General features: G+C 46.9%; 1 protein-coding gene across 1 annotated transcript in view; it reads left to right on the top strand.

Moving 5' to 3' along the window:
- Positions 1-18,454, top strand: part of LOC137433682 (rhomboid-related protein 3-like) — a 35,285-nt gene extending 16,831 nt beyond the window's left edge. The window contains exons 7-8 of the mRNA XM_078785949.1: positions 4,629-4,689; positions 17,993-18,454. Of these exons, the coding sequence (XP_078642075.1) occupies positions 4,629-4,689; positions 17,993-18,228 (297 nt within the window). The 3' untranslated portion in view covers positions 18,229-18,454. The remainder of the gene's footprint in view (positions 1-4,628; positions 4,690-17,992) is intronic.
- The last annotated feature ends 2,024 nt before the right edge of the window (positions 18,455-20,478 follow it).

Raw genomic sequence — 20,478 nt, 5'->3', positions numbered from 1 at the left:
ATACAGGGCATTGAAGGCCGAGATTTTGAATGCCTATGCGGTGTCGGCATGTATTTATAGGAGAAATTTTTTCAGCTGGACTCGTGAGTCCAGTCAAACCTATGAGGAACATTCGCGGGCCTTGTTGGAACAGCTGCAGAGATGGTTCAAGGGGAGCAAGGTGGAGTTACCTCAAGCGGTTGCGGAACTCCTGGTGCGTTACCGTATCGATCAACAGCTTCCGCCTGACTTAGCATTGTTTCTTGTCGACAAAGACACTGTTTCCTTGGCAGACTGCGTCAACCTTATTGATAAACATGTTTTGGCGTGCAAAATGCTGCAAGTCACGCAGTCGCGTCGTAAGACGGAGGATCATGCGATCAAGCCCGCCCCCCGTCTGCCCGGCGGCTGGATTGAGGGGAAGGGTTCTCCGAGGCCCTCCACTGGTGGCGGTCGCGAGCCGCAGACCAGGGCAGGGCCCTGGTGCGATTTCTGCAAACGCGTGGGGCACGGTGAAAACCGCTGCTTCTCTAATCCCGCTAGTCCGGCCTACCGAGGCAACCCTCCTGTTAAGTCGGAGGGAGATCAGTGGAGCTCATCCGCCGGGCCCTCGCACACGACGGTGGCATCGGTGACCGAGGTCACTGCCACCGAGGCTAATTCCATTCATCCACTGTACCAGGATTATTCAGGGACAGCCTTAGTGGGTGGCCCTGATTCGATGCTGAAGTTTGAGGCCAAATACCTTCGGGATACTGGGGCGACACGGTGTGTTCTCCGGGCGGGGGTAGTTCCGGCCTCTCAGATGCATTATACCGGCGAGTATACCCTCCTTCGGGGCATTGACCGGGCTCTTGGCCGGTATCCCCTTGCCCTCCTCGAGGTCCGGAGTGACATTTTTAAGGGTCCAGTGACCTGTGTGGTGGTACCCTACTACCCGATACCCGGGGTCTCCTTGCTGATTGGCAATGATGCCATGGCCAGGGAGGAGTCATTGACTCTGACCTGTGGGGGGGTCACTAGATCCCAGAGTAAACAGGCGGAGAGAGTGGCGGAGTCAGACATATCTTCACTCTGGCCCGAGGAGCCTAGCGCCTCGACTCCAGTTCCCGACGGTGACGTTGCGTCAGCTGAAGTCCACCCGAGCCTTCCGTCAAGCCACCCTCAGGTGCCGTGCTCCTCAGGGACCGCTCCCGCCATGTCGCGATTCAGCAGGAACGCTAATGCTAAGGTATATGTGGGAAACCTGGGCAATGGAGCAGCGAAAGCCGAGCTAGGGAGGGTCTTCGAACATTACGGACCACTCCGCAATGTATGGGTTGCTCGAAACCCACCTGGATTTGCAGTTGTTGAGTTTGAAGAGCCACGAGATGCTGAAGATTCGGTCAGAGCCCTTGATGGAAGGTTAATTTGCGGATCGCGTGTGTGCGTCGAGATGTCGAATGGCATGTCGCGGCGGCCTCGTTTCAGACGCCCTTTGGTCCGCAGGCCTTTCGACCCGAACGATCGATGTTACCAGTGTGGTGAAAGGGGTCATTACGCATATGACTGTTGTTCTCGACACCGGAGGAGTACCCGCCGCTCTAGGTCTCGGCCCGTTTCCTTCCTGTCAACGCTTTCCCCAACTTGAGTTTGGCCCCCTTGCCTCTCTATTGTGCTTTGTGTGAAGTGTAACTCTTGTAGGGTAGATATTAATGTGGTGTATGGTGTTAAAATTTGTGTGAAAAAAAAAAAAAAAAAAACCAAACTGGTTCATTGTTAACCTGTTAATGCCTGTTAATTGCCTGTGCGTTAATAATTGCGTTATTGTTGCGCTATTGCGTTGCGTTGTATTGTTGCGTTGTTGCGTTATTGTTGTTAATAAGTGTTAATAATTGTTAATTGCGTTAATTGCCTGTTAGCGATTACCGCCATCATCTTGCCATGTGATTTGCACCTACTACAAATACTGGTTTTAAAAACGCCGTCTATTCGACGGGGTTTTTACTTAGGGGGGGAGGACTGTGAGAAACCACCGGTGAAACCACCTGTTCTCACCCAGATTTGGTGCCCCGCCCACCGCGTGACGTGACCTCCTTTGAGCCTCACGCGATTGGTGGAGGGTCAGAGAGCGCGGTCGCCATCTTATGCAACGGACGCGGCTCGAAGGCTCCGAGTGGGAAATCTCAAAAGGGCTTTCCTTGAATCCTCACGACAGCCGAGTTGGGCTGGTCGATTACAGTTCGGTATTTTACGAGCGAGTAACTCCGGAAGAGAACGAGTGATTCCCGGATCTCGTAGATTGGAACCGCGAGTGATTGCCTGCTTCGTGTTTGGAGCTTCTGGGGCCGACAGTTCCTGCAGGCCTTGTGCGGTGTATTCCACTCTGTTACCCTCCGAGTCCCGGAGATCGTCGATTGGAACCGCGAGTGATCTTGCCTGCGTCCGGTTTGGAGCTTCTGGGGCCGACAGTTCCTGCCGGCCTTGTGCGGTGAATTCCATCCTGTTACCCTCCGAGTCCCGGAGATCGTCGATTGGAGCCGCGAGTGATCTTACCTGCGTCCTGTTTGGAGCGTCTGTTGCCGACAGTTCCTGCAGGCTTTGTGCAGTGTATTCCATTCTGTTACCATTTATGGTTTTTGTGATCGAGCCAATAAAGCATCGTGCCTTACCCCTAGAAGGCCGATTAAAACACAATTGTGTTTATTTAGTTCTCTCTGTCCACTCCGTGGACTACTTGAAGCCCGGACATTAACGTCCGTATTCCGTGCTGGGAACCATTTCACAGCCGGGATCGCGACAATATATATATATATACATACATACATACATACACACAGGGTGTTTCAAAAAGATGGACCCAATTTCAAAGCAGTATATTTCACGATGGCAACATGTTAGAATTACACAAAAAGTTACAAACGGTTTAATGAGTTATCAAGTTTTACTAACCATTTTATAAATGCTCTATGTGCCCTCCACCTGCTGCAAGGACAACATCGAGACGATAGTTGAATTCGTCCCAAACGTCTCTTAGAGTGTCTTCTTTCACTGAAGTCACCGCTGCCGTGATTCTGTTTTTGAGGTCATCCAGATTAGTCGCTAATGGTGGCACAAAAACACGGTCTTTGACGTATCCCCACAAGAAAATGTCGCAGGGTGTAATGTCTGGGGATCTTGGGGACCAAGAGTGTAGCGCCAAGTCTTGGCGTCCCGTGCGACCTATCCAATGTTGAGGCAGTGTGTCATTTAGAAAACGTCGAACCTGCAGGTGCCAATGTGGCGGTGCTCCGTCTTGCTGAAAAATGAAGTCATCGGAATCTTCATTAAGTTGTGGAAAGAGCCAGTTCTGCAGCATTTCGAGAAAGGCTTGCCCCGTAACTGTTTTTCCCTCGAAAAAGAAAGGGCCATAAACCTTTATTTGAGAAATGGCACAAAACACGTTCACTTTCGGGGGAATCACGCTCATGCTCTACACCATCTACAGTTTCGTGTTGATTCTCTCGTCCCCATATGCGCACATTGTGACGGTTAACTTTACCTCTTAGATGAAACGTTGCTTCATCACTAAAAATCAGACGTGGTAAGAAGCTGTCGTCTTCCATGTTCTGTAACATCGCATCACTAAATTCTACACGCTTTCCTTTGTCACCTGTACGAAGAGCCTGTACTAGTTGCAACCGGTATGGCCTCAGGATTAAACGTCGCCTTAACACACGCCAGACAGTCGTATGAGGGATCGCAAGTTCTCGGCTGGCACGACGAGTGGACTTGCACGGGTTACGCAGAAAACTCTCTTGAATTCTTCTCACGTTTTCCTCTAAGTGAGTGGTCGCCCTGGGCTCTTCCCCTTACATAAACAGCCTGTTTCCTCAAATTGTCGGTACCAACGACGAATGCTCTTTGGCATTGGCGTATCAATGCCAAAACGCTGTTGAAATGCACGCTGCACCGCAATTACGGATTCAGTCTTGCTGAAATGCAGAACGCAAAACGCCTTGTGTTGCGGGGTCGCCATCTTGCGAACGACTGAGGCTAGAGGATGTTGGTGCGCTGGGAGAGCCATCTAACGGTGGTCATTTGAAACTCTATGCCCCGCCCTTTCAAGTGGTAAGAGGTTCATTTATGGGCGGTTCGTGGTTGCAGAGATATAGCGATTTCAAATCAGGTCCATCTTTTTGAAACACTCTGTATATATATAATACAAGATCGAGGCTCGTGTAAGAGCTAAAAGGTGAAATGGAGGATTAAGACACTATCGTAACTTTATAAGAGTAAAAGTTGCTTCTCAGCCATTTGAGAGTGAATACCCTACACTGGCTATTTCAACATTGCAAGGTCCAAAATGAGCCATTTTAGCTATCGGGATTGAGTACAAGCCAAGACTAGCCCAATATAAATATGTTCTCAGTATAAACAACATATATAAACATGTGTACATGTATAAACATGTTTATATTTGTTTAAATGCATGGTCTTAGCCCACAAATCAATTGACCTTAGCTTATTGGTAGCAGCCTCCAGTAGTATCAATTCCGGAGTTGGATCATCCGCATCAGCATGAACAGAGGGAGCTCTTCCCTTGTGCAATGTACTGAACATTGTAGGAAACCAGGTATAATTACCGACATATGTGCTTATGAATTTTGTGATTGTGCTTGCTGTTTCAGAGCACTTCTCACATGGAGTGGGTATTCCGGCTGCCACAGCTCCTCACGGTTCTACTGCTCAGTAAGAGATAATTGCATGTTGGACCTTAGCCAGATGGTTTTGCTTATCAATGTCACAATTTATTACTTGTGAAATTGAAGATTCGCAAGTATATTGATTTGTCTGGTCTGTCATTCTGTCTGTTGTTTGTCTTTTTGTTTGTCTGTATGTCAATCACCTACAGGTAGCAATTCTACACTGATCTTCATGAAACTTAACCCTCTGGTAGCGGTCCTCACATGGTAGAATCTTATTGTTTTTGAGGTTAAATGGTTAAAGGTCAAGGCCATATAAAATCATCAATTTTCATTCAGTTGACTTGAAGTTTGAAAAACGTTTGCATATTGGGTCATTGAAGCCTTTTCTTTGAGGTCCAAAGGTGAAAAGGTCTTGGGGTATAGGTACATCATCCTTGTTGTCACTGATAATACAAGTAATGGGTTTTCAGTTTTTTTTAACGTTTTTAAGTACATGTCTAATACAATCATTTGATTCATTTTGAATTTTAAATACACTGAGAATATTGTCACGTCAGATGCCCAGCTGATGCAGGCGTTCTGAGCCAGAGGTCTAAGATCTCTGCAAATGTGAAACAATATTATAATTTACTGCGTTCTTTTTAACAAGTTTACAACCTCCAAGGATTGCTCAAATACAGCCAGATTTGGCAGTCGATCACACGTGGAAGGCAAGCAGGTGGTAAAGCGTTTGTTGTAATTAAACTGTTTATTTATGAAAGGATACTGACACGGGGATAAACAAGACAATAAAACCCAGACAGATATGGTGCACGAAGACAGATAAATAAGGAAGGTAAGATGCGAAAATGTAATTTTGCATACAAATGGAATATAATAAATCGACTTTGGCGCTGACAATACCAGATTCACACCACATAGGGAGCAGGTGAGGATTTTAGGTAGGCACTATCTGGTGTCGTGTAGGTTGGCATGGCACAGGGCAAAATATGGCTCAGGGTAAAATAATAGCGATGAGGAGACCAGTAGATGAGGGGTGGCGATGAGAAGTGAAATCTCCGCGACTCTCCAAAACGGTCCTTTTGTGAGGAGTAATGAAACCGAGAGAGGGAGAGAGGTTAACATCCTAAGGTCCAATTCCAATTGCCGCACACCTGCGTGGGCACGGCCTTTATCACTTCCGGGATCACTCTCATATTGATTCGACAGAGCTTTCATCTCACGGCCTAAATCTGCTCATGAATCCTAACAGCAACATGCGCAGTTTAGCTGTACTTTGGCTCTGTATTTTCCAAATTGTATGGAGTCTCGTCCCGACCGCGCATTCACTAGTGGTGAAGCAATTGCTTTCGTCTGTCTGACAGTCTGACAGGCAAGCAAAATTTAAAATCATTCAAAAGAGGAAACTTACTTTTTTGGAGATGTGTTAAAGGATACAAACAACAGGCATGAATAAATCTAATTTCCTACAGCTTTACACCAACAAAATACTTCGTATTCCCAGGAACGGTGAAACATGGACAGGTGGGGTGGACAGAGACGGAGAGACACACAGACCAATGATGAATATGGCATGCCTGATAAAAAGGAAGATGGAATCCGAAAACGGTGACGACACTCGGTGTACAGCACATCCAGGTCAAGAAGAGGACTGGGGACACTACAGATTAATTGTACAGTGTTGGACAATCAAATCAGTAAAGGAAGAAAGACAGAACGTGGTAGACATCGCAGGTGTGACAAAAAACGTTTCTTTGTTGGATGCCGAATACATTTCTTCCTTGCAGTTGACCGTCCACCTGTACCTTGAGGAAGAGTGTGCAGGCAAATGGGGTGAATGCAGGTGAAAGTATGAAGAAAATAAAAAACACCAACAGAAAGGAAAACAAAATGAAGAAAGACACTCGGATGAGAACGGGAATTTTTGAGCCAAGAGTGGAGCGAAATATGACATAAAAATCAGGGGTTTGACAGGACAAACACGATACCTGGGTGTACGGGAATCTCCCAAGAGCCAACTGGTGAAAAGGAAGGAGGGAGAAAAAAATAATTAAGGCATACTCAAGTAATCCAGGCATCAAAAATCGTTCCATCCATATTTAATGACATTCTCACAGACAACAGCAAATGCTCAGTGGTACCAGAGACAGTGAGCATTTAAAGTCTCAACATCATTTCCTAACTCCCCACTCCAGCTTTGCAGCAAATTGTTATGGAGACGCCAAGTATCGCTGTTAGTAACGCGTTTCCCTCGCCCTGTGTCAGCGGAGCACCAAATCATGCCGGCGACATCTGAAATATGTCGGCACACTTGCTGTGGCAGATGGCTGTATGTTTCGACGTCTCCCTACTTCTCAAATTCCACTGTCGCCCCAAGGATACTCAGCTGTTCTCATTTCCGAACCCTATGGTGACGGTTTCTCAGTCGTGTCGACCTGCATCGACTGAAGAAAACGAGGACGCCCCAAATATACCATTTGACATTTGGCCCAGAACGTACGGTCAAATAATGTTGCACTAAAGTCAAGAAGACTCTCTTAGCTCTTACACGAGCCTCGATCTTGTATAACAAAAAAAAAAAAAAAAATCATTTAACGTGTTAAATAAGGTGGTGTAAAAGATGGTGCATCAATGGCGGTAAACTTCAATCCAATTCAATGGTTTGTGTTTTTTTTCTTTTTTCCTACAGCATTTAAAAGTCCAATTCAATTTAAATTGAATCATATATTTAAACATTGTTGAACACAAATCACCTTATTTGCACTTTCAAAAACCTTCAGTTTCGCTTTACCTGGGCAAAATTTTATGCCAGCTTGACAAATCAAATTTGCCACACACTTTGTGGGTGGGGTAACAACAAGATTCAAAGAAAAATTGCTGTACCTAGCAATGCAACAACAGAGCCAACTTCATCCAAAATATTGTCGTGCGAATCCCTCAAGGTTAACACCAGGGACCGCGGAAGACCGAACGGATTTAACGGAGGCGACGACCAAACCGGACTTTGCTATAAACCCGCGGGAGGAAGAAGGGAAGAGGAAGATGCGGCAAAAGCGCTTACCTTGAGTGAACCGACGGCAGCTCCGATCCTGCAGGGGAATTAACTCAAGCGAAAACCGAATTAGAATGTACAAAAAGAACAGGTTTATTCAATGGAACCCGAGAACAAAGAACGCGACGGTAAATAAATAACGGGCCTAAATTGGGATCCCACACACCTCACTTCAGAAACGAGGCAGGGGCAAATGAATTCCGAAAAGAAATGCCTCATCGTGTACTTGTAAAATGTTCTGTGGGTGCGGCCTTATCTGTCTGTCATTCAACGCGGCCCCGTCCGGCTCCAAGCTCCGAGTCGATCGCACACGAGGCCCCAGCACCACTCCAAGCTCCAGAAGCACCGAGCACCGCTCCAAGCTCCAGAAGCACCGAGCACCGCTCCAAGCTCCACGCAGAACCAAAAGCACCCAAATGCACCACGCGTCCACGCAGGGCCAGCGATCCCCACACGAGGTCCACCGCGAAGAGAGAGAGCTGAGACAGGGAGAACAGCGCCGAGAGACGAAGCCAAGAGCGCGAGGAAACCACGAGCGCGAGGAAGTCAGGAGAGAGAGAAAGTCGTCCAGTGCCCCCCTTTTATAACCTGGCCTGTGACGTCGGTCTCGGCGAGCCCCCCAATCAGCGCCTCGTAGCTTCCCGCCATTCACCAAACCTTCCAGCGCCTTCCCTCCAATCAACAACCTCTTCCTCCATTGCGTCTTTGCGCCTGCCACCCTGATTGGCTGGAGGTTCGCGCCTTCCGTGCCAACCAATCACACGTTCCATGTGGCGTGGTTATAGGTCATGTCACGCGATGTTGCTAGGCCTTCTGGAGGTGTGCCATAACGTCTGTTTATTGTGGGATCAATGGAGGGTAGAGAAGACGTGGTGGTGGAGATGATGCCGAGATGGAGGTTAGAAGTGTCGTGTGTGTGCAGGAGACCAGATGGAAAGGAGACAAGGTGAGGAGGTTGGTAGGAGGGTACAAGCTTGTGCAAACAGGAGGGGAGGGAAGGAGTAATGATGTGGGAATAATAGTATCAGAATAGATGAGCAAGGATGTGGTCACAGTGGAAAGATTGGAGGGACGGGATAGCTATGGCATGGTTGGTAATACAGAGGCAAATCGTGTGTGTTATGTCAGTTTATGGGCCACAAATGGGAAGGACTGATGTAGAGAAGCAGGAATTCAGGGACGCACTGGAGATGATAATGGGACTGGTTGAGCTGGAGGTGATTCTGTACAATGCGGGAGATTTCAACATGCATGTGGGAGTAGTAAAACCTGGTGAATAGAGGTGTTTTGGTGTATTATGTTGGGGAACAAGGAATAGAGGGCAGAGACCTGGTAACAAGAAATGGGATGGCAATAGCTGGTTCATTCTTTCAAAAGCAGGACAGTCATAGACTTACTCACAGTAGTGGACAGCATAGAACAGAGCTGGATGTGTTAGTCATGAGGAAGCAACAGTAGTGGAGGATCAAGGACTCTAAGGCGGCGGTGGAAGAGAGCATGTCACTACCCAGCATAAGCCTGTGGTTGGGCTGGAGCATGATGAAAAGGAGTGAAGTTAAAATCAGCGGTCAGAAAAAGATAAGATGAGGGAAGCGCAGGGACAACATCGCTGTAGAGTACAATGAGAGGATGAGATCATGGCGGCCAGTTATGAGAAACTTAGCAAAGAAACCAAAGGTTTGGAGGAGTCGAAGAAGTAGGCCTACAGACGGGCGTTTTTTAATATAATCTAAGGCTCGTAGTGGAGCTGATATGCACGCACACACACACACACACGCACACACACACGCACACACACACGCACACACACACACACACACACACACACACACACACACACACACACACACACACACTTGAGGGAAGTGCCGTCACTGGCCGGGGCACTCTGCATACTAGTGACACCACAACATTGGCGCCGCCCTTCTCACTACCGAAGTCGAAGGTAAAACCGAAGTAAATTAGTTCGGTTTTGGAGAATTTAAGAGGTTTTGTGTGGAAGGACATCAGGGAAGGGTGCATCATCTCGGGAAAGAAAGCACATATGGTGATTGTGGGAAGTACTGAAGGCAGTTGGTGAAAATCAGGAGGTTTGGAAGAGCATGGTGAAGATAAAGGTCAGAGGTGGGCAGCCAGATGCGGAGTTGCTGCACCTGTATGGGTAGAAGAAGAAAGCAGCAAGAAGAGCTGTGGATAAGGTGAGGATTGCGATGGCTGAGGAGGTGTAAAACAAGTTGGAAGAGGATGGTGGGAAGAAGATGGTCTATAAATTGGCTCATGATAGGGATGAGGAAATAAGGAGATTAAGGGAGGTGGGGTGGGGAGGGTAGGTCAGGCGTGCCCAGGAGGATTCAGGTGGGTGCAAATGCATGGATGAGGGGCAGGGATTGATGGCAGACAACAACATATCAAGAAAATAGTAAAGCGAAGTTCTGTTGTCTTGTGTAATGCAGGCCTACCTACCGAGAACAACTGGGTCGGGATGATTGCCGGAGTGAAGAGGGTGGATAGAAGGAGGATCAATGAACTGAGGGAGGATATTGTTGTGCAAGTAAATTTGATGGTGAGAATGGTAAATTGGTAAAATGTCGACAGAAGTAAGCTGGACACTTGGTGAAGGAGGAAGAGATAATGCCAAAGAGTTGACAGGTTGAGGGAGCAAGGTGTGAGGAAAAGAGTTTGACCGCAGTTGAGATGGGAGGATTGTGTGAGGAGGGATATCAGTAAGGTGGAGGTGGTTTGAGAATGGAGAGTTGGCTGAGGACAGAGGGGAGTGGAGCAGTATTGTTGTCAATATAGGGTAGAATATAGGTACCATTGCACCTTACCACTTGTAAAGGGAAGAGGAGGAGAGGAAGAAGAATAACCAGAACCACCATCTTCATACTACTCATACAACATCGAATCATTTATTTATGTATGTGTGCACTTTACCATCTCCCCTACTTATTTATTTGTTTATTTTGTTGAGTTATTCATATGTAAAATCTACACATCCCATTTTAAGCTGCGGTCGGAGCAGGGTCCTCGATGAGAACTTTCACTCTTGTTTTGTGTATGTATATATTATATATATATATATATATTGTTGCGGATCTCCTGGTCGGCCTTTCCCCTTACCAAGGGGAGATTAGTCCCCTTGTCTTTAACTAGCCGACGGGATCCGGGGCTATGACGTTCCTTCCGGACGGCGTTAAATAGGGTTGTAGGCCGAATTCCTAGTACCTAAGTACCAATGCCACCTAGGAAGCAAGGAAATAAGCCCCGCCCGAATCACGGTTATAGGTGGAAACGCCGAGCGGTAGCGAACCATGACCCGAGCCGTTAACAATGGCTAAACCAGATCTGAGCGGTTCCTAATCGTGCCACGCTTACCCAATGGAGGAAATCACTGATACGGTCGAATCAGGAAGAAACAAGGAATAACAGTTTGTTTATTACACTATGTACAATGAGAAGAAGAAGAACACACAGTGCAGCCTTATACAGTCTTATACTTATCCCAGGACACGGGCCTGTTTCACACTCAGACACACTCACACGGGGTTGTAGATGGTGAGGTTGATGGTCCAGGGATGATGTCCAGGCAGTTCGCTCCAGTCCCCGACTTGCACCGTGAAGAAGATGGTCAGGGCGGCAGAAGGTCTCCGCATGTCGTTGGTGCAGATCGGACAATTACGGGGCGAACGGTAAGGCTGGCTGGGCGGTTACTTGCGACAATGGTCGCGTACGTAATGGATGAACCCATGCTATATGCGCTCCCAATGCAAGCTCAATAGCACTCCCAATGCAAGCTCAATAGAAAAGCGCCGCTCCTGCAGAAGTCCTGTCGCCACTGCCGTGTGCACGCGAGTCCTTTCGCACGAGTCCTTCAATAAGTCCTTATACAATGCACTTTCCCAACAGGTCCTCACAAGGGCTTCGTGCGTGCGCTTATATAGGCCCGCCCTTACCACACCCCTCACGCCATGCCCTTAGAGCCCTGATTGGCTGGTGGCTCTTACCGTCTCCCGCTGCCGCTCCCTGACCTCAACGCCGGCCCCACCCTCTCTCAGGCCTACCTCGTGTCCCTTGACTAGTGAGCATCCTAATGCGAGGTGCAATAGCCAAAATGAGGTGCGGGATGGATGCTGCCCAACGAGGTAGATTTGGAGGGTGGAGGCAAAATGAACGGGACCTAAGCTTATTATTTCTTTACACAACGCAGGTATCAGTAGTGGAAATGGCCTTATCCTCACACATACTATGACATAACTAATGTTCTAAGGGGCCTACGTGTTGCTTGTGGACTAACTAGGGGGCAAACCTTTAACCTTTAATGACCAATATGTACACTCTCAAAACCGCAACAATATATATATATCTATTCCAGCAAAGGTACCCATCAAAACCAGAATGAAATGCAAAAAAAGGGGGGGGGGGGGGGGAGGGCCGAAGTATTGCTGAGGAGTGAAGGTGATATTATGAAAGCTCAGCTGGGAAACGGGTTTAGGCATGTTGTGGGCCTAAAGCCTGATGGAAGATCACCAAAGTTATTTCCATGCCAACCGACCACCTCCAGACACCTATCCCTCTCCACATCATTTCTTCAGCTCCTGACCTCCCTTCTCTCTATACTCCCCACAGCTTTGCTTTCAGCAATTTCCCACAGCATTTCATTCTGGTTTCCCATTCGATGATCCAGAGATCAGTAGTTTCAGTTTCACGTTTCAACATTAGTTTCACTTTGAGATATCAGTTTAGATTCATCATCGCAACTTGTGATGTGATGCGAATAGTGCACAGAAAAGGTCGTCAATAATGATTTTGGGAGGAAATTTTTTCGAATTATCTAAGGGTCTAAAGCTTATTTAGGGTCATAACGGGGTTTAAAGTGTTTAAAGAATCAATGACCTGAAAAGGGCCAAATGGGGTCTAAAGGTGTCACAGGACGAAAGAGCAAAAGGGGTCAAAAGTGTCCAAATGGTCTTAAATTGGCCAAAGTGTCTTAAAAAGTCAATAGCTCTGAAAAGTGTCAAAAGGTGTATATGTCTCAAAATGGTTTAAATGGGTATGAAAGGGTATAAAGGGTCGAAAGGGGTCTAAGGGGTGTAAAGGTTCTAAGGAGTGTTATGGGTCTAAAGGGTTGTAAATGGCCAAAGGGGTCTAAGGGGTGTAGAGGGTTTAAGGGGAGTAAGGAGTCTAAGGAGTGTAAGGGGTCTAAAGAGGGGATCGTGCCTTCGATATGTGATGTTCCAATGGGTGTAGAGGGTCTACCGACTTCTGCGACTCACTGGGACTGACACAATCTGTCAATTTCCCGACCTGGATCTCAGTCAACGGAGCATCTTCTCTTCTGGATTTGGTTATGACAAACTTCCCTGAAAATGTCTGCTGCTCTTCTTCTGCTCCAATCGGCTCATCTGATCATGTGCTTGTCAAAGTGGACATCTCTCTGACCATTCTCAGAGAGCCTCCTCAGCGTCGACGAGTCTGGCATTTCACTCAGGCCAACTGGCACGGTCTTCAAGCAGCCATCAATCATCTGGACTGGTCTCCCATCTCTACCGCCTCTGACATCAACTCATCCTGGGAATTCTTTCAAAGTAAATTGCTCTCTCTCATGCACAGATTTATACCATCTCGTCTTCAGTTGTCATACCCTTCCTCCCGTCCATGGTACACGGAATCTTGTGGTGAGGCTGTTGCCCTGAAACAACTTGCTTTCGTCTCCTGGAAAGCAAATCCAATGGAAGGAAATCTCATTTCCTTTCACAAAGCCCGAAACAAGTGTGTGTCCACCCTCAGGAGAGCCAGGAAACAATATCTCACCATTCTCAAGACAGAACTCTCTTATCTGTCTCCCTCTTCCAAATCCTGGTGGCGTCTGGTCAAATCTGTTTCTGGTGTTTGTTCCCCCTCCATCCCCTCCCTCACCTCAAACGGCTTAACGGCTGACTCCGCACGTGAAAAAGCTGAATGCCTCAACTCTGTGTTTGCCTCTAAATATTGTGTCCCAAACCCATCCCTCTCTGTACCCACCGTACCCAGTCGTACCCAGCTGCTCCTGGACTCTGTGTCCTTTCCTCCTGACAAGGTGGAAAAGTTTCTGTCAACCCTCGACTCTGATTCTGCAACTGGTCCTGACGGCATCAGCCCACGGGTCCTAAAATCATGTTCTTCTGCTCTTTCACTCCCTCTTTCTGTTCTCTTCACCCTCTCTTTTGCTCAAGGTCATCTGCCATCTGCTTGGAAATCAGCCAACATCACCACTTTGCACAAAAAAGGTGCAAAAACAGATCCCAGCAACTACAGACCAATCAGCCTTCTACCAATTATCAGCAAAGTCATGGAATCCATCATTGCTTCAGATATTAAATCTTTCCTCTTCTCCAATGGCTTGATCTCTGATCATCAATTTGGTTTCAGACCTGGTCACTCTACTCTGGACATGCTGCTTCTGCTTTCTCAACAATGGATGGAGGTCCTCAACGCCAAACAGGAAATTAGAGCTGTCTCCCTTGACATTTCACGTGCCTTCGATACGGTCTGGCACCCAGCTCTGCTCTCCAAACTCTCCTCCTTTGGTATCCATGGAAATCTCCACGCATGGCTGGCGGACTTCCTCTCTGGTCGTAGTCAACGTGTGGCCCTGAATGGGTTTCTCTCATCTCCTCTTCCTGTTCAGGCTGGAGTTCCCCAAGGTAGTGTTCTGGGCCCTGTGCTTTTTCTGGTCTTCATCAATGATCTCTCTGACTCTCTTGAAAATCCTCTCTATCTCTTTGCTGACGACTCTACTCTCTGTCGCTCCATTCCTCATCCCTCAGATCGGCAGTCTGCAGCCTCCTCACTCTCTGCAGACCTGGACAAAATCACAGACTGGTCAAACAAGTGGAACATGTCTTTCAATCCTGACAAATCTCACACTCTTACAATGTCTCTCCGAAAGGACCGACTGGACAACCCTCCCATCTACTTTCTCAACAATCCTCTCCAAGAAGTTCTGTCGCTCAAGCTTTTGGGTCTCACTATCTGCCATGATCTTTCTTGGGAAAACCACATTTCCAAGCTGGCCTCCAAAGCCAGTCGCCGACTGGGCATCCTCCGTCGTGCGAAGTCCTTCCTTGGCACACCTGAGCTCCTCACCACATACAAGGCTTTCATCCGCAGCTCAATGGAATACTGTTCCCCCCTCTGGGCTGGTGCTCCTGCCTCACACCTTGCTCGGCTTCACGCTGTTGAGGCCAAAGCTTTCAGAATCATTGGAATCTCCTGCGATGTAGTCAACGCCGAGGGCCTTTCACTCACTCACCGCAGGCAGGTTGGTGGTCTTTCTGTCTTCTACCGACTCCTCTCCGGCCTTGCTCCCCCAGCTCTCTCTGTGCTCTGTCCCCCCAATATTCCTTCAGGTCGCACAAGATCTGCCTGCAACCCTCTTATGGTTAAACTGCCAAAGTCTAGGCTCTCTGCTCACCTTCACTCTTTCATTCCCCTTTTCTCCCGCCTCTGGAACAAACTCCCCCACTCCCTTCAATCCCACTCCTCCCTCCAGGTCTTTAAAACAGCTGTTCACCACCATCTCTTATCTTCCCCCATCGAAAACCTTGATCTTTTCTACCCCCGGTAATTCACCCCAGAGTCCTTTCAGTGTTCATATGTTTTAATCCTCTCCCACCTCCCCCCAAGTCCTCCCGATGTCCCTGCTCTCAAATGTTGTGTTTGTGTCCTTCCCCCTCTTCCCCCTCTCTTTTGTGTCCTTCCCCCTCTCTCCCCATCTTGTCTGCCGCTCCCCTTGTTTTTTGTGTTTTGTGTGTCGGTTTGTCTTTTTGTGTGATTAATGTTAGCTCTTTCACGAGCCTCGATCTTGTATACAAAAAAAAAAAAAGAAGAAAAAAAAAGGTTGTAAATGGTCATAGGGGTCAAAGGGGTGTAAATGGTCAAATGGGTGTAAATGGTCAAAGGGGTGTAAATGGTCAAAGGGGTCTAAGGGATGTAAATGGTAAAAGGGGTCCAAGGGGTGTAAAGGATCTAAAGGGGTCTTTGGAGTGTAAAGGGTCGAACGGAGTCTAAGGGGTTTAAAGGGTCTAAAGAGGTCTAAGGGGTGTAAAGGGTTAAAAGGGGTCTAAAGATGTTCCAATGGGTGTAGAGGGTCTAAGGGGAGTGAAAAGGGGCAATGGTTTCGAAGGGAGTGGAAAGGGTGAAAGGGGTCTAAAGGAGTGTTAAGGGTGGGTGAAAGGGATCTAAGGGGGGTGTAAAGGGTCTAAGGGGTGTAAAGGGTCAATTGGGTGGAAAGGGTCTAAAATGTGTACAGGAGTGAAGGTGTAGTAAAGACATACCAACAGAAAACCTCGGGATCGTAAATAAATTACCTCGGGAGTGCAACACGACAACAACGGGCCAAATGACCTCCTCATCATCACTGTCATTGTATAAAACCCATTTTCAGGTATATCGTGGTTAAAAATCTGACGGTAAGAAGTTTCGTTGTGATTAAGCTTGGGAGTTCAAAGCAGTTTGATCCCAAACAAAGAGCAAAACAACAACTCACCTTGTTGTGAGGATGAGCTAATGATTGGCGGTTACCTGTTGGCAAGTGGTGATTTGGCATCACGTGGGTCCTTTTTTCTACAAACTATTTTTCACCCTTGAGAGTGAAGTTAGATGAGCAGTAAAATTACCTTTAAAACAATGTACTGTATAGGTTGTGTTTGTACTATTTTCGGTTTTTGAATAATAATTAGTGCATTTGGGAGGTCACGTGACTCCTTATTGCCGAACTTTCTGATTATGGTAACTAGCGTGACTCGGCGTGCTCCGCGCGCCTCACCGCACGTCATTTCAGAGGGGGAGGCATCTTTGACCATTTCGGTGTCTTTTGGGTCTTAAGGGTCTTTTGGTTATTCTTGGTCTTTAAGGGTCTTTAGGTCTTTTTGGGTCTTCAGGGTGTTTTTGGTCTTCGGGGTCTATTTGGTCTTCATGGTATTTTGGGTCTTCGGGGTCTTTTGGGTCTTCGGGGTGTTTTGGGTCTTCGGGTTGTTTTGGGTCTTCGGGGTGTTTTGGGTCTTTGGGGTGTTTTGGGTCTTTGGGGTGTTTTGGGTCTTCGGGGTGTTTTGGGTCTTCGGGGTGTTTTGGGTCTTCGGGGTGTTTTGGGTCTTCGGGGTGTTTTGGGTCTTCGGGGTGTTTTGGGTCTTCGGGGTGTTTTGGGTTTTCGGGGTGTTTTGGGTCTTTGGGGTGTTTTGGGTCTTTGGGGTGTTTTGGGTCTTTGGGGTGTTTTGGGTTTTGGGGTGTTTTGGGTCTTCGGGGTGTTTTGGGTCTTTGGATATTCAGGGTCTTTGGGTATTCAGGGTCTTTGGGTATTCAGGGTCTTTTTGAGCCTCAGGGCCTTGAAGGGTATTTTGGGTCTTTGGGGTCTTTGGGTGTCTTCACGGTATTTTGGGCCTTCAGGGGTCTTGTTGGTGTGAAGGGTCTTGGGGGAATTAAAGGGTCATCAAAGGTATGAGGGGTCTCAGCAGTCTTAACGCAATTAAGAGGGTTAATTAAGAGGGTGGTAATGGTTATTTTATTTGAAGAAGAAGAAGACGTTTTCATCTCATTTTAACATACATACATAGCGACATAACGACATACATAACCATATACGTTTGCTCTATTATAATAAGAAGATGTCTTAATTAAGAGTTGTTTTTCACATATGATAACATATTTGATGATCGGAGCTCACCATCAAACTAATTATATCGATAGCCGTGTTGAAATCCGATAAAAATTGGGCTTTTTATAAAGATTTGTCGATGTGGATCGACCCTCGAAGATCATGGCGACAGGTGGCAGCTCGGATGGTTTTAAGTTATGAATTGTGAGAAAATAACTGTTTTAAGACCCCTATTTATGTGCAGGGTGCTAAAAGATGTTATCCTATAAAGTTTCGTGCCGATTAACCTTGGGAGCTCAGAGTAGTAGGTTCACAAATGAACAAACAAACAAACGGACATTTCGCTATTATATATATATATATAAATATACATGATGTATCATCATGTATGTCTGCTCCTGATGTTGGTGGTCATGTAATGCAGTCAAAATTAATCCAGAATGTCACTTCCTATGACCAACATAGGTCAAGAGTGAAAACACAAGTCACTTGGTCAGGCTGATGTAGTTTGGCTTATTTGGCACAGTAGCTAGCTATGTTAATATGTCCATGTCCAAGGGGAACTGGATGTCACCACCTTTGAGTTTCTCTACAAGCCAATCTTGTGATTTGTACCATTTGTCTCTTGTAACTCTTCTTCTTCTTTTTCCTCCATCTGAGTAGTGAGTGTGGAATTTGGCCGTGCTGTATGGAGACGCATGCTGCCACCTACTTCAGGAGTTCCTGTGGGGCCAAGCTTCATGGCTCATGGTGCTGGAGTGGTTGTGGGAATCTCTCTTGGATTGGTTGTATTGCGGAACTTTGGGCAGAGGTTGAGAGACTGCTCTATATTCTGGGCAACCTTTGGGGCCTACATAATTGTAACGATGGCGGCGGTCGGATGCAGTTTTTTGTGTTGACATCATTGGCTGGCCTTGCCGTGAACTTTGTAGATCATTATCAATGATGCATTCATGCCAGGGACCAGACCTGATTTTTAGTGGTCTTGCCCTTGGGTAGTTTGTCTTCTAGAACAGTTTCATTGCTGTCAGGAGCTAGGCCCTTGGTGGTGGATTATCGCTAGGGTGGATGTAGATCTTAAAATCGGTGCAATTTCTTTTTATTGAGAAATAAAAGTTTGCTGATATACGTTGTCCCATGCATACACCTCTGTTAGTTTTCTCTTTCATTCATAGATATCAATCACAAATCAATGTTTGATTGAAAATATGCAATAGATTGATTGAAAATGCACTTTTTACTAATGGTAACCATTAACACATACGCCATTATCACAATACGCCATTTGTCATCTACTCAAGGAGGAAAATCCACAGATCTATGAAGCACTGACCAGAACACAAGCAGCAGTGTACAAGTCTGAACGACCACTCAGTGGAACATGGGATGATATAGTCTAGTAGGAAGACTAGGTCCCCCTGCACCCCCCGGAGATATACTTCTAATCAGTGTTTCTAGATTGGAAAAAATGTGTAGAAAATGACTAGCTATGGCCCCAAGCTGAAAGAATGTCCCACATACCATTTTTATGCAAATTGCTGCTGCAAATTTTATGCAAAATTATGCAAATTTTATGCAAATTTTTGATGAGGAGTAGAGTTGAGGGGTCTTTGAGGGCTTCATCGAGGTGCTCTCGGTTGCAAGACTGGGTCATTCTGAGAAGCACAGCAGGGTCAGAGATCATGATGTTCTCCTCCTCAGTGAATCTCTCCATCAACAGCCTCTCCATTGCCTCACACACTGTTTTGAGGCAAAAGAGGGACTTTGCGTAGGCCTTTCCACTGAGAACACCTTTGAGAGATCCACTTGTTACTAGTTGTGCCTCAAAGAGAATCTCTGCATATCCAGAACCACGCATCTTGTGTCCAGTGAGCATCCCGATGTAGTTCATGGATGTGTGGAAGGGTCCAATCGTTACTACATGACTAGCAAATTCATTTGGCCAGCGCCAGATGATGGGAAGGGCTTTCATGCAGACACCCAGATCAAATGTATTCAGGACCCATCTCTGACCCACCTCAGCAGTTGCTGCCTCGGAACGCTTCAGTAGCTCACGAACAACTGCGTTGTCTGTGATCGGTCTGTGCCTGGTGCCTGCATGGCATGGCAATGGCCTGCAGCCTGTGCCTGGGCTAGGGGGTTTCACCTCTGCAACTGGTTCTCCCCCACCCAGCAAATCAACAGTCGACTACTGCACGCCTATCCACCAACCGATCACAGACAACGCAGTTGTTCGTGAGCTACTGAAGCGTTCCGAGGCAGCAACTGCTGAGGTGGGTCAGAGATGGGTCCTGAATACATTTGATCTGGGTGTCTGCATGAAAGCCCTTCCCATCATCTGGCGCTGGCCAAATGAATTTGCTAGTCATGTAGTAACGATTGGACCCTTCCACACATCCATGAACTACATCGGGATGCTCACTGGACACAAGATGCGTGGTTCTGGATATGCAGAGATTCTCTTTGAGGCACAACTAGTAACAAGTGGATCTCTCAAAGGTGTTCTCAGTGGAAAGGCCTACGCAAAGTCCCTCTTTTGCCTCAAAACAGTGTGTGAGGCAATGGAGAGGCTGTTGATGGAGAGATTCACTGAGGAGGAGAACATCATGATCTCTGACCCTGCTGTGCTTCTCAGAATGACCCAGTCTTGCAACCGAGAGCACCTCGATGAAGCCCTCAAAGACCCCTCAACTCTACTCCTCATCAAAAATTTGCATAAAATTTGCATAATTTTGCATAAAATTTGCAGCAGTAATTTGCATAAAAATGGTATGTGGGACATTTTTTCAGCTTGGGGCCATAGCTAGTCATTTTCTACACATTTTTTCCAATCTAGAAACACTGATTAGAAGTATATCTCCGGGGGGTGCAGGGGGACCTAGTCTTCCTACTAGACTAATATAGCCATTTCCAGATGTGGAAAGTATACTTCCCTAAACCCCAGAGAAAAGGCATTGTCAAAGTATGACTTGACTGCACGCATGAAGACAGCAGTCACAGCAATGACAAAGGAAACTATTAAGCATCTGAAAATGCAAAGCCCACTCGCATCCATTTGTATTCAGACGTCGTCTTCTTCCATATGCTAAACATGACGAAAACAGAAACTAAACTAGAGCAATGTGACTGTGTCGCCAATATGCCTCCAC

The sequence above is a fragment of the Myxine glutinosa genome, chromosome 10, assembly GCF_964187855.1.
Source record: "Myxine glutinosa chromosome 10, kmMyxGlut1.1, whole genome shotgun sequence".
NCBI classification, from domain to species: domain Eukaryota; kingdom Metazoa; phylum Chordata; class Myxini; order Myxiniformes; family Myxinidae; genus Myxine; species Myxine glutinosa.
The sequence above is the reverse complement of the archived record's forward strand: the minus strand, read 5'-3'. Positions and strand labels throughout refer to the sequence as shown.